At 41.7% G+C, this 14,546-nt stretch overlaps 1 protein-coding gene across 1 annotated transcript; it reads right to left on the bottom strand.

The window, feature by feature from the left end:
• Window positions 1–215: 215 nt before the first annotated feature.
• EDN3 (endothelin 3) lies at window positions 216–14,070 on the bottom strand. The gene is made up of 5 exons (XM_083872965.1): window positions 13,520–14,070; window positions 12,971–13,190; window positions 1,676–1,840; window positions 1,076–1,180; window positions 216–328 (listed from the first exon to the last, which is right to left on the bottom strand). Exons 1-4 carry the CDS (start codon window positions 13,569–13,571, stop codon window positions 1,108–1,110), a joined length of 510 nt encoding a protein of 169 aa, XP_083729091.1. The 5' UTR covers window positions 13,572–14,070; the 3' UTR covers window positions 216–328; window positions 1,076–1,107.
• Window positions 14,071–14,546: the final 476 nt, after the last annotated feature.

Here is a 14,546-nt window from a genome sequence, read left to right as displayed (position 1 = left end):
CTATTGTACTTGTTTAAATCACAGAGAAAAACGTTTCCTGAAGCTTTGCATTGCTGAAGTTTGGGTCTGCCTTTGAAGTTTTCCTCAATAGTGATACATTCCCTGCCAGGTTACATGATAAAGATTATCCTTTTCTGAGACTCTCTCGAGGGGAGAAAAGCTTCTTCATACAGGTTCCCATGGCCTCAGAGTGGCACTGCTGAAGTGGAAGTGTTGCCTACTGCTGAATTCTCCACTGGCATCACACTGAAGCATCAAGTTTGTCCATCTCAAGGGAGAGTTGTAGTTTAAGTTCTTGTTTCTGAGCTCCAGCAAATAAATGTTAAAGCTTTAAAAGAAACAAACAAACAAACAAACAAATGCAGCCAAACTGTTGAGTATTCAGCACCAAGTCCCTGTTACCTGAGATAATTGTGGTTGCCCTCCTTGGTTATGTGTACACATTTGAGAGCTCTACACAGTTCTCAAATTAGCTCTGCTCAAATAATCACAGCAATAAATTTAGCTTGGGGACTTCTAATCCAAGTGCTTCCCTTCACAGCAAAAAAATTTGGGGTATTGGTGTGACTTTTTTAGAAGTGACAATATTTGAAACTGGCTACTGGGTCACAGCCTCTTACACCTGACATCAAAAGCAGATTTACTTTTCTCTCCAGACACTTCTTCCACAAAACTTTTCTTTACCTTAACACTTCAACTTTTACAGGAGCACTGCACTGGGACCTGTAGCTTAATTTGCTGCAGTGCTAAACAAGGAGAAACATGATAGACAGGAACAGTCCTTGTCCTAAAAAAAAAAGCCAAAATATGTATTGGCTTACAGCCAAATAATCCAACTTTTGAAGGAGTTACATCAGCACAAGAAAGGTTGTAGTAGTGCTGTGTACAGTAAAGTTTATTTCAAAAATTAAATTAGAAAAAAACCAAAACACCCCAAACAACTCATGGGCCAAATTCTGTCCTTATTTAGGAAGGAGTGATAATATTCAGTTGGAAGAATTAAGGGTTCTGTAAGTACAAAGAACATTTAAGGAAAATGGATATTTCTTTTGAGCATTAAGTATTTGTAACATACCTGATTGTTCAGAATCCTCCAGACTCTCTGTGCTACTGAATGAAATTGTGTTCCTCTTCCCTGCATTGGTCTTTCTCCTCTGTCTTTCTCATTGATCCATGATTTCTGTAGAATAGAGATTGCCTAAACTTGTCACTGTGTTCTCATCAATGACACCACAGATGAAATTACAATTTCATGCTCTTTGTTAGACTGTATAAAACATTCTAGAAGAGTTCAATGTTCAGCATGCCCCTAACTGGACAGAGCTGCTATTTCAAAAGCACCACATCACAAAAAGAAACAGAAAAAAGAAAATTCCAAGCAGTACTGGCTGGCTTTGGCCTCTTTCCTTCACTTATTAAACTCTGATGTGACACAGTTTCCTTGCTTTTTTCTTCCTGATCACTCCCCCATCCCACTGAAGGGGAAGTGAACAAGCATCAGTGTAAGTGCCTGGCTGCTGGCCAGGGTTCACCCACCACAACTGCACAGGGGAGTTCCATTTAAAATCAATATCTTTTAATCAGTTCCACTTGATAAATGCAACTTGATTCATTTATCCCCATGAAATGGCCTCATCATGTGGGCCAGGCTGCAGTGGAAGGGAAGGACACTCACCTCCTTCTGTCCTGCATTCTTCTGCAAAACTGCAAACACTGCTTGTCACGAGCATCCGAACAGGAACATCGGGATGAGGGCTGGGAAGTACTTTGGGTCTGCCCTGTAGACCTTTTGCCTCTAAAGCTGCCTCTGTAGTTAGACAGTCCATATGGAACAGTCCTCCTGTTGTGAGAATCACATGTATTGTGTATTTTAGGAATCAATTAAAATTATGTTCCATTTCTTTTCTATTTTAGTGAAGAGATCTGTTGATGGAAAGCAATAAATTGTGGCAGAAAAATCAAACCCTGTGCTCATGTAAATTCTCCCTGTACCTGATCACAACTTCTGCTCCACCAACTCAGGCTTTCACCAAGTTATAAATAAGCAGACAGTCAGCTCTACTGGAAGGATTAAATGGCAGCTACACTATCAAAAATATTTTTGAATACCTAAGAGATGATGCAAATACATCCCCAGGTTATTGTTTATTTTACTCCTTATTCCTGTGTTGTGTTGGTTTCCCCACCCAATGCACAAAATCTGTTACATTCAGTGCCTTGGCTGGCCTGAAGTGACAGAGGAGCAGTGCTGATTTCACCAGATCAGTAACATTGTGTAGTTGTCACATAGCTCATGGTTCTGAGCCTGATTTGCCATTAATTTTATCACTGAGAAACTGAGGAAACTCTCAGCAGGATTAATTTACTGCATCATGTTTGGAACACGACCTCTGGAGTTACAAATGCAAGAAACTCCCAGATAATCCTCCTTGTATGGTTCTACCTTTCTGTGAGAGATCCCATTCTGTGCTGCAGCACACCAAGAAAGAGTAGGAGGTACCTCTCCTTATTTCCCTGATTGGCTCTTTAATGGGTTATAGTCAATATTATTATCAGAAAAGGACATGGTTCATCACTGCCTGCTAACATCCCCAAAAAGAGTTGGATAGTTTGGATTGATGTCAGAAATTACTCTCCTCCAAGCTGTTAGAGAATCTCAATCAACAGCATCTGTACTGCCCATGAAACTTCTGGAGACTCATAAAAGTTCCTGAGCACTTGAGGGGTGGGCTAAGCAAGCCACAAATCCACAAACACTAAAATCTGGAGAGAATTTCATGTTCAAAAGCAAGAAAAGAGGAGGGGAGGAGTGAAGAAAAAAAAAAAAAAAAAAAAAAAAAAAAAAAAAAAAAAAAAAAAAAGGCAGGGAAGAGGAAGTCAGAGTCAATCTAGAAAGGTTACAGAAAGGTTACAGAACAAAGCCTGAATAATGAGTCTGGAACCACTACCTTCACATAGCTCTGCTTCTTTCATTTGCTTTCATAAAAACATCATTAGGCTGCTAATGGGAAAGCTGCAAATTTTCCATTTTCCCACACACATGGTGGGCTGAAAGGTTCAGAAACATTGTTTTCCTAATCTCTACAATAATTTTTAATGCAGCATCAGTACAGTTGATGCAAATCATTTCTTCAAGCCTCTGCACTTGTAGTACATTTGTAACAGTGCACCTTGTCTTTCACAGCCTGGACCTGTCAGAGTCAGGTTGATCATAAACTCATCCTGAGAGAGAGAGAAAATCACAAGATACTTCTGTGTTCAGAGCCCAGGGGATGGTTTTTCTCCAGCAGATCCTGGTCTGCCTCCATGCAGAAAATGTTTCTTATTTTCACCACTTTACTCCTATGCCAGAACACAGGGAGAGACCAAGAATACCCATATTTGTCTTAAAAGACTTTAGGACTTGATTTTGGCCTCCCTTCTCAAACCATCATTTTAAAAGCCTTTTGTTGTCCTTAGGATTAGGAGCACATCCCATTTTGTAATTCAGGAGTATTAATAATTCTATACTGACATCTGCTTTACAATAATGAATGTGGAATGGCTAATGTAGGGAATTTCAGACATAAATAATTGCTCCATGGCTGTATTTTTTTACATATTCATGTTTTTTTTATGAAGTAAGAGCTGCTATTCAGAGGCAGGAGCGGGGGAAATTTCCTTTATTTTTAACAGTGGCAAATCCTCTATGAAAACTGTCTGGTAAAATCCTGTTATTCAACTTCCTGCTCCGGGACTGAAATGGGAAGATTAATTTTGTGTGTTTTAGACAAATGTGAGAGCCCTGTTTAATGACAGTTTGCCAGGGCACAAAGAAGCTTCTTGCAGCTTTTGCAGATGTCATCCTACATTATGCTAATGAGACATAAAACAGTGCAATATGTTATTTTCATTTAAAGTGGTTCCTTGTTCAAGAGTTCACTCTTTCCAAATACGATACTGGGCTTTTTCACTCTTAATTCTCTAAACCAAAAGCTCTGTGGGACTGAGCCACAGCTTGCCCTGAGTCAGAGGCTCTGCCTGAATAGCCAGAGAGAAAGAAGGGCATGAGTTTTATTCTTAATTGCTGCAATTGGCAAATTAATGAACCAACCAGAATTGTCATCAACTTTCAATTTTACCTTAATCCATCAATGTGTGAACTACAGTGATTGAGGAAGGGGCCCATTACCAATCTGCTGCCTTTCCTAAGAGACAGTAAATTCCAGCAAGCAGGGAGGAGTGGAGAATATAATTATAATTACAAGTGATAAGAGCCATGAATCACAGCCTTAAGCAAAGGAGGAAATTGGTATTTTTTAGATACTGCTTGTGATCTTTCTAATGAAGTACATTTTGCTTCATAGCTTAGAAAATGTATTCAAGTCTCCTTCATTCTCAGTGGACCAGAAACATGTGCCAATGCAATGACATTTTCAAGTGTTTCAAGCTTCACAGGCTTTTAACCAGAATGTTCAAATGAAGTTTTTTGTGTAAGGTAATGTGCAGATTTCCCAACCAGAGACAGAAATACAATAATAATCCAAATATGCCTGGTTTTGGTTTCTAATCCAAAAATTTGAACCCAAACCTGATACACTTCCAAAGCAACCTAAAGTCTTTTCAACAATAATCATGAAGAGTTGATGAATTGAATATATACAGGGCACTTTTCAGTGCAGATAAGGATCAGCTGGGTAGGGCAGAATTGGGGGGATCCTGACCTACAGTTCCTTCCACTGTATTCCTTGAGATCATGATCCAGTCCCTGGCCAAAGTACTGGCTAAGCCATTTACTAATTTTTTGGAAATTTCTCTGCAGCATCCACAGGTTTTTAATTAATTCTCTTTTTTTTTTTTTTTTTTTTTTTTTTTTTTTTTTTTTTTTTTTTAAGGTTTACATTTCACAAGAAAATTTGAATTCCTGACCTTTAACTCAGTATGCAGCATTTCTTCCTTTAGGAGAATAAAATTCTCCTGAAGTAAACAAATACGAGTTTAAGATACATCTACAGCTAAGGTGTGCTCTGAGTCCTTTATGCCCTTCTTCTCTACCGAGTGGGGAATAAGCAAAACTAGACATTTCTGAATCAGCCTTTCCAAGGTACTACTTTGAACTGGCATTTGATTGGCAACATCCAAATCTGTGATTTCTGAGGAATTACTGAGGAACACTCTTTTGGGAGGTTCACTGTGACTACTCCAGCCAGCCAGTGAGTGTGTAAAGGTCTGCATGCTCAGTTCTTAAACATTTTCTGACAGAGAGAAGGTCTGAGTTTAAGGAAATAGTTGCTTCTTCAGTACAAACTATTTGTTCTTTACTCTGTATGTTTAAAAAAAAAAAAAAAAAAAAAAAAAAAAAAAAAAAAACACCACAAAACTAGTACAACTCTCCAGTACTTGGAATTATTCCATGTGTTGAAATTGTGATTAGTCAGTGGAACAGATAATTAACTGAAGATAATCTCATGTATAACAGAGCAGCACAGAACTAATCGAAGCACAGTGTGTTCATGTCAGATTGGATATCAGAGGCTGAAATAATCTAGATTATTTGTGTACTTTGTGTCCAGAAAAGCTCTCCCCCTCAGAGCCAGCTAGCTCTTAGAGCAAGGTTCTGCCATTCAATTAACAGAAATAGGCATTTGTTTGTTGAAAAAAGGACAAGAAGTACCAAGTAATTAGTACCAAGTGGTTTTTTTTTTCACTGAATGGCCATTCTGAAACAGTGAAAATTTTCCACAGAAGAAAACTGCCTGTTGAAGGATTAATACCTTCAGGTTAAATTTGGAAGTAGGATTTGTTTGAGTCCTGCTGTCCCCCATTTGCAGTTAACGTTCAGAATTCAGGCAGACAAATCCAATTGGTTTATTTTAATTTTTATAACATGTGGATGAGTTTCTCATGCTATGTTATAATTGATCTATGAGCTGCTATTATTTTCTACTTTCCCAGCCACTTAAACACGGTAGATACCTCCAGGGCACTGGAGAGTTTCAGCCAAAACAAAGGGATGAGGGGGTTGCAGCAATCATCTTAGATGCTGTGATTTCAGGATTCAGCAATATATTTTCTGGCCCACATCCAGGCCAGCAAGGCTCCCAACAGTCTCCAGCATTTTCAAATAATCCCAAAATGTATGGGATCCCTGTAAGGATCACTGAGAGCAAAGAACACAGAAAGGAAGCAAAATTTGCCATCCTCCAAGTGAGACAAAATGTCCCCAGAATGAAGGACGATGCTTGGGGGAAATAACAGATATTTCTGTGTATCTTTTAATATAAAGGCACTGCAGTAGCTTTACAGATGAAGAGATCTTTGGCTGCTCTGGAAGTTGGCTCCAGCTCTTCCTGTAACAGGCGTGGCTTTTAGGAGTTCACAACAGAGGTACCTCCCATATTAACCCATCTTTATCATTATTTAAGGAGTAAAACATCTCCAAAAGATCCCTGACTCGTTGCTTTGGTCATCCTGTCCACATTCTCAGCAGCTGCACTTTTTCTGGGTAGCTTTTTGAAGTTAAAGTTATTTTCAGTTGAAACAACTTTTATCCTTTAGAGCCACACCTTTCTTTCCCACATCAATTTCGTAGTGCTCATTGCTCTTAGATACCCAACGAGCTCCCATTATCCAAAGAGATGCACCTCCACGACCTTGCTCTCTTATCCTTTAATTAATACTTGCTAATTTGCAAGTATGCCAATTAGTTTTAGTTCATTAGTTACAGCTAACTTAGGTAATAAGTCAAGGATTGCACAGATCTGCTTCATCACTCAGGTTCACTGACCACCTGAGTTCTTTGATTTTCCTCCCCCTGGGGCTTCTTGGTACCCAAGTGAGAATCTGGAGGGTTTTTTATCACTCTCCATCCTCCTCCTGTGGCTGTCAAAGGGATGTTACAGGTTTTGTTTCTCAAATATGGTCAGAACAATATCTGAGTTGTGGAGTAAAAAGCTGGGGTATATTTATTGAGGTAAACAGTATGAGGCAAGCCTGGGGGTGTCCATTAACACCCCAAATCCCCAGAGAGGCTGGAGAGAGCTCACCTGACCATATAAACTGAGCTAGTGTTTCACAGAAATACCTCCCTCAGCATTTCCCTCAGCGCCTCTTACCAATCCCAATCTGCTCCCAGTCCTGGTACAAGCTATATGATCTTTAATTTAAAGAAATAAGTAAAATTTGGAGCAGCATCTTCTGTCTGTCAGGCCCAAACACCCACCATTCCTTTTCCCCCTCTGACTGGCAGTCAGTATTAATAATAAGTGGTTCTTACCACTTACCAGTGGCACAAAACCACCGAGATAAAGCCCAAAAGGCAAAGCAGCTGGGAAATATGGACAAAAGGAATCAGATTAAGATTTTTTTCAAACTAAAATTCCAAGTACTTATTGCTGCTTCAGAAGCCACCACAGGAACACACTAATGCATCTTCCTACCTCTCTCTACAGCCTGTACAGTTCAAAACCCACCGCTGGTTTAAAAACAAATAAAACAAAAACCCAGGGGAAAATAAACACATGGTGCTAAAATGTAAGACTGGTGAAAGTGACTGTGGTTTGACAGCCCTCCAGAGTGTTTATTCTTAGAATTAGACCAGCAGGAGCAGCAGTAGTGAAATTTCAAAGCCCTGGCTATCAGCGTGTCTCATCCCTGACCTCATCTTCCCAGGGCCAGCTCCTGCAGGGACTTGGGATTGTAACTGCAGAGCCAAATCATTTCAAGTCTTTCTGAGACTGCTGTGAAACATCGATCCTGGCAGCACTGTCAGTGAGCTCAGAGATATTCCACTTTTAGACTGAGGAAGGCATGCAAGCTATACACACTTCAGACAGCGAGACACTGAAAGTGAGACGTCAGTACATGTTTTAAATATGTAAGAATATCTCTTTGAATAGAGAGACCTAAAATCAAATCAGTTTGTCCACAATAAAATAAAGCAATTACAGCAGGAGCCTGTTACTATGTTCAGTACATCTATCTGAAATATTCTTCCTTTCCCATGAAGATTTTGCAAGACAAACAGATTCCATGTGAACATGTGGATAGAAAAGATTGCAAAATCAGGGTGAGCTTCATTCAGAAAAATAAAATCAATTCAATAAAGATTCATCATTTCAGTTTTGGCACTTGGTTCTGATGGTTAACCATGTGCACTGTTCAGCTGACACATCAGCTTCCTTATTTGAGCTTCCTGGCTGGCAGCCACTGTTTTATCATCATGCCTTTGGCTGGCAGGATTTTCAATCTGATCTAGAGTTTATAACCACCTGCTTAATTGTTTTGCTGAACAAGAGATCTTTAGCTGAGTACTTTTTATTTCCAGTAAAATACAGGATGTCACCCATACTTATTTAATGATGAATATCATTATCCAGAATTGGGTAATGATAATAATTTAGAGCATCACTTAATGTCCATAAGGCTTAAAAGCATCTTAAATTTTTGTTATGTGGGTTTGTATTCAACAAAATTCAATCACCAAAAGGATGCAGAAAAAAAGCTGTTCTGAAGGAAAAGTTGGCCAGCAGAATGAGCAGTTAGAGCAGAGTAACCACTGGGTTGTATTAATTCTTATCTTTTGCAACAGCATCCCAAGACATCATCTGTGTGTGAGCAAAACTGTGAGTGAAGTGCTGGTAGGCCACAGATTGTTTCCAATCTGTCATGTGAGTCATCCGAGATGACTTTCTCATGATAACCTAAGTCAGTAATGAGCAAAGATCATTAACTCGGATTTGCTGGAGAGCTGGGTGCAGGTGGGATCTGCTCAGGCTGTTTAGTTCCTGACAGACCCATCCATCATCACTTACAGCAACGACCACAAGTGTCTGAAAAGCCTTTCTCTCCTCAGCCAGTGGTCACCTGAGGTCAGGAAAACACATTTCTGTTGGGAACTGCCTGGAGCCAACTTGTTGCTAAGGGTTATCTGACTTGCACGAGTCACAGAAACAAATTTCTTTCAGTGACAAAGCATCAGATCCTTCCAGTGCCCCATGTGCTCACACAGCATGGGACACTCACCAGAGACAGACACAAGTCCATGTCCTTGCCCTACCCCAGAGGAAACAGAACATGTGTTAATTGTTCAGAGGATCAGAGCAGCAACACAGTGTTACATGAAAATCTGCCTCTCATTTTGTCTGTCCAATTTTCCTGATTCAGAAGTTCATGCAATTGGCAGACAGAAGTCTTAGATCATCATGTAACTGGTCTTTACAGTGTGGTCACAGAATTTCACTCAGTTACTCCTCTTTTGAACATAATAACAAATACCAAAATTACATGTCATTTAGGAAAAAAAAAACCCAAATCACTTTTGCCTTGTTTCAGACCCTTCAAAATAAATGTTCTTATTTTTTGTGCTTAGTTTGAGTGAGGAATTCTCCATTGGAAATATCTGGATTATTGCCACAGATTCTCATTACACTTTTATTTTAGAATTGAAGACCACTTGAGTATCTGTGCCCTCATGATAGTAACACTTTCTTAGGAGTTGTCACCCTTTAATCTATCACTCATCATTCTGAGCATCGATAAAGCTTCATGCAGCAACATTATTGTTACTAACTGAATGAACTGTTATTAAATAACTGTTATTATTGCTGTTGGATGCACAACCTCAGTTCACACTGAAATATAGGACCCCTCTGAAAAACTGCAGATCTAAAAGGAGTCTTGCCTATATTTTCTTCTCTTTCCTATATTATCTTCTTAAACTCACAAAATTAAGCATCAAGCTGTGTCTGTATGAAATCAGTGGGTACTGTTTAAAAGACAATTCATTCTTAAAAATGTGTCTGTAGCTATAGATCAAGATAAGCATAACTAATCACTTGATTAAAAAAAAAAATTACATTGCAAACTAATCCTGGCTAATCAATCTTATCAGTGAGAACAGTTTTCCAGCTTTTAATTACCTTTGTTATGCAACGTTTGTCTACACCACATAATTGCATTATTCTCTTCTGACTTACCTGCCTTTCTTTAGGTCATCTTCTCTTCCACTTTCCCACTGTTCCCAGAATGGAAGACTCACTATATCAAAACAACACTGATGCTCTTCGTGGTCAGGACTAACAGCAGCAGTTCATAGTCAAGCATAAAGCAATACTCAAAACATGTGCAGAGATAATTTCTCATTAAATTGGCAAAAGCTGCAGGGAGTCAGAGGCTCCACATTCTGCAATTTTGGCCTTTTCTACAACTGTCACCCTGCTGATCTAAGTGGTTTCTCAGCAGGGATAGAAATAGACCTTCTATTGTCACTCTGCCTCCAACAGCTTCAATAAAAACTTTTAACTGCTTTTCCAGAAAAGGAGGAGAGGCCATGACCAAGATTTGTTTTGAATATGTTACAACAATGCTTAACAGCTCCTGTTGGGAAAAGCAGAAGAAATCAGAGGAGAAATTAAAGCTTGTCTGTAAAGTATAGAGGGAAGAGTAGCCTGGAAACAGAAAGTACTGAGGAATTTTTGTGGGGAATAAAAAGTGATAAAGTGAAATAAATAGGGGGGAGCAGGGGGAGGGAGATAGAAAGAAAAATATAAGAAGCAATTGTAGGGTTTGATGTAGGGGGAAGAAAAGTAAATAAGCAAGAAAAATACCAGAATCAACAGATGTCAGGAAAACTTCTCCAAACTTTAAATCAACTTTCTGGCCTCTCACTAGTGTGTATGATCCTCCAAGTTGCATTGGAGCCAATTTTTTAGTAAATATAAAAACTTTCCACAACATGTGTACAAGAGCAACGTAAAAGCCCCTTTTATGAACAGCCAGTCTGTACACATCCAGGGCTTACTTCCATTTCAAAGAGGTAGTGTAACTTGCTCAGGATATTAAATTGCCCAAGCAGGCCTGGTTCCCCTCATTCACATCCAGAACCCTTGACTCCCTGAGGTATTATTCCAAATCAATGACCAGAGCAGAATTAGTGCCTGTTCATGGCACTAGGAATCTTAAATCCTGCTCCTGTTGCACTTAAATTGTTCAAAATATCCAATACACTTAATTTAATGTTTACCTCTGCCCTGGGAGCATTCCTAGGAAGACTCCTGGGATTTTTGAAAGTCACAACTGTGCTGTTTCAGCGAGAGTTTTGTACCCCTGTCACCTGTCCATGGAGCAGGACAGCAAAGCTGCCCAGTTCAAACAAGTCCAGGAAATTCAGTCCCTGCTGGACTAATTCCAGACTAATTTCACCATCATCCACCCACTCTCTGTCAACCTCAGAGAGCTCCCAGCACCCCAATTCACCCAGTTCCAACAGTGTTCATGGGTTATACAAATTCACAGCCTTGGAGCTAAAAATGTATTATTCTGTGTGAATAATTAATATTGAAATTGAATGTATTCATTCCATGGTTTGCACAGAAACGTCCCGTCACATGGCGTAAAAATTATATAAAGAGACTTTCCTAGTCCTCATATGAAATCACTTCAGGTTAACTTATCCCCAGTGGGGTAGACTTTCCATATCTAAGAGATTTGCTGCTATTTTATGTACAACTGACTTCAGTTAAGAAGCAAAGAATTAGAACCCCAAGTGTTAAATATTTGGATTGTTATACAGACTTCATTGCCAATTCTACAGGGATCATGAAAATGTTATATGCTTTATTTTCTAATTTTTTGTGCTTTCTTTAGTGATATTGGCACAAAACTTTCATGTAGGAAAACTCTCCACATCACTGAGTGAATGCACACTAAATAATTTTGGTGCTAGAATGAAAATTGTAAGTCCTATAGACTTATAACAGGATATCCTAAAAAAAAAAAAGGAGAGTGTGTGTTTAAAATTAGCAGAAGTCTATTTATTCAGTGCGTAGGGGAAAAGGAATGTCATTCCCCCATTTTCACTGGTGAGCTCTGACTTAAATTTACTGAGTCATAAATATTTGGCTAAAATAACCCCAAGTAATCCTGGGGTGGATTAGTGCAGGTATGGAACTCAAAGAATTGAATGACTTGTGTGAATACATGATACTCACAGGTTGGTAGAAGTTCAAAAGACGTCATCAGACGTGGCCTCTAGCCAGGACACACACGTGAATTTACAAATTGAGTGCCCTAACCCCCATTTGACTTAACCTAGTTTACTGCTACTTTCTATTTTTCTACTCTTTTTGTTATCTTAATCTCATTAAAAGCTTTGCAATCGATTCAAGGGCAGGTCTGAATCATTACAACGTTCCCAGACTGTATTCACTGGAAAACTTGGTGATATGTGTACAAGTTCCCATCACAGAGTCTGAGGAAAACTTTAATTTTTTTAAGTGATTTATTTTCAGGTTCATTTGATCTGATTATTTTTGTAACTGAACTAACTGACCACTGGGGTTGCTACAGGGACCCACCAGCCTGTGAGAATCTTTACAGATCTGAACTCTGTTTTGGCTGCTCAGCAAGACAGGCTATAACAGGGTGTAGGAAAAGGAGGATGGAGGCAAAGTGTCCCTGCTCCCGGCTGCCTTCTCCCCACTGAGCACTGTCAGTGGAGACAGCAGAGCAGCTTTTCTGCACGTGTGCTCCACCCCCACCGCCCTGAGCTCACAGCTCCCAATCCAGCTTCAAAATTTCTTTTTATTACGGGTTAGGGGAAAAAAAAAAAAAAAAAAAAAAAAAAAGTTTCTGTGTCCCCGCAGAGCACAGAGTTGTAAAAGACTTTTTTTTGTAACATCTTAATATTGAGTTTTTTCAAGCGCTATCTTAACATCTCGGTATTTTCCCACGTTCATTGGTATCAGAACCAGCACAGCTGCACGCACAGACACCACTATCCTTGCTCTGAGTTGTTAGAGACACATTTCCCGTGGGAAATCACCGCTTTTCCCTCCCTGTCAGCCCTGCCCGGCACAGCGCGGTCCCTGTCCCGATGCTCGGGGGGTGCCTGGGCTGGGCAGGTACCGGGACAGCCCCGGGGGGCTCCCCCGACCCGACCCCCCCTCCAGCATCCCCCCGGGGCTCCCCCCGCGCCATCTCCCGCACTCACTCGGGGGTGTTGATCCAGATGATGTCCAGGTGGCAGTAGTACACGCACTCCTTGTCCTTGTAGGTGTAGCAAGTGCAGCGGCGGGCGCGGGGCCGGAGCGCTCCTCCATCCGCCCTGCCCGTCCTGCCGCCTCCCGCCGCCGCCGCTCCGCTCTCGTCCCGCTCTCGGTGCCCCGGGCCGGCCGCCGGCAGCGCGGAGCGGGGCCGGGGCAGCGCAGACCCTGCAAACAGCCGTGCTCAGCTCCCTGCAGCTCCCGGGAACCCCGAGCCCCGCCCGCAGCACCCCCCGGGCCGGCCCCGCTCCCCGCAGAGCCCCGGAGCGGCACCGTTATGTGCGGGCTAAACCCGCCCCGCTCTGTGCGGGTTAAACCTCTCTAAAGGATGGCTCTGGAGCCCGGCTCTTTACAGCGCACCGCTTACAGCCCTTTGGAAGAAGGAAGAAAAAAAAAAAAAAGGAAAAAAAAAAAAAGGCAACTAAAAAACCCAGCCAGCCTTTCTTTGTGTGCACGCCTGTGGAAACGGGCTAAGAAAAGAAAGAACTTCACGTTACCTGCAGTCGACGTTATCGTAAGTCCAAAGAGGAACAATAAACCCAGCTCCATTAAACCCAAATTGCACGCCGGTTAACTGCAGGCAAAGGTGAACTGCAGGCGCGACTGAGCCGTCCCGGGAGGAATCAGTCCAGGCTGGAGGCAGGGAATATCCTGGGGCTGGGGCACACGCTGCTCCCGGGGCTCAGCTCCACACCGGGGCGCGATCAGCGCTTCCCCCTCGCTGTTATTTCCCTCCAGCGCAGGCTTAGTCCTGAAGGGGAGAGCGTTGTCAAAAGAAGGGAAGATCCATCGCTTGGCTTTTCCCACACACACCTCCCACCCCACCCCCAGATCCGATCGGCGAGCGGAGCTGCTGTTTTCCAGCTGCAGACGCCTCCCACCCGCCGGCAGCTGCGGCCTCCCCCGGGGCGCGGGCCGGGGGCGGGCACGGCCCCGCACCGCCCCCGCTGCCCCGCAGGTAAAGCAAAGCGGGGATGGAGCGGCGCATCCTCCCGGGAGCGCCAGGGGAGGCACAGCCCGCCGTGCTGCTATGGCTTCAGCGCTGTTAAATGACCTGCTCCTGGTGCTCCGTGTCTGATTCCAGGAGGAATCGCACCAAAAAAAAAAAAAAAAAAGCCCAGTTTTTGTTTGGGGCTTTTTTTTTTTTTTTTCCCCTCAAAGATTCTGCCATTGATGTCCCAGAGTGAAATTAAGTCACCTATTTATTTATTTATCCTTTCTTTTCCCTACTTACCTATCAGCACCTCTTTGCAGGCAAACTCACCTGGAGTGCAATGCTTAAGACAAATTTCATATTTACCTGATAGCTGGGCCTAGAGGAACACTCCAGCCTGTGGCCTCATTTTCTATCATAGTATCAGCTATCAATTGATAATAGATAAGGGTTTAAGGTAATTGGCTATATCTTTTCTTGCAGTAGTATGTGTAGTATATCCTGTTATGGGAAACACAAGTTATAGAGAGCACACAGGGAAAGGTTGCAAACTTCATTGTGGATATTTAAAATCAAAATAGAATGTTTCA

The sequence above is a fragment of the Zosterops lateralis genome (genome assembly GCF_965231275.1).
Source record: "Zosterops lateralis genome assembly, chromosome: 16".
NCBI classification, from domain to species: Eukaryota; Metazoa; Chordata; class Aves; order Passeriformes; family Zosteropidae; genus Zosterops; species Zosterops lateralis.
The sequence above is the reverse complement of the archived record's forward strand: the minus strand, read 5'-3'. Positions and strand labels throughout refer to the sequence as shown.

Bases quoted from the DNA above. Each gene is read 5' to 3' on its own strand.
- EDN3 (XM_083872965.1), bottom strand. From the start codon at position 13,571: ATGGAGCTGGGTTTATTGTTCCTCTTTGGACTTACGATAACGTCGACT. The intron at 1,841-12,970 runs GTGAGTGCGGGA...TTCTCACAACAG, and splicing joins ATCTGGATCAACACCCCCGA to GAGGACTGTTCCATATGGAC. The intron at 1,181-1,675 runs GTGAGTGTCCTT...TCTATTCTACAG, and splicing joins AGAATGCAGGACAGAAGGAG to AAATCATGGATCAATGAGAA.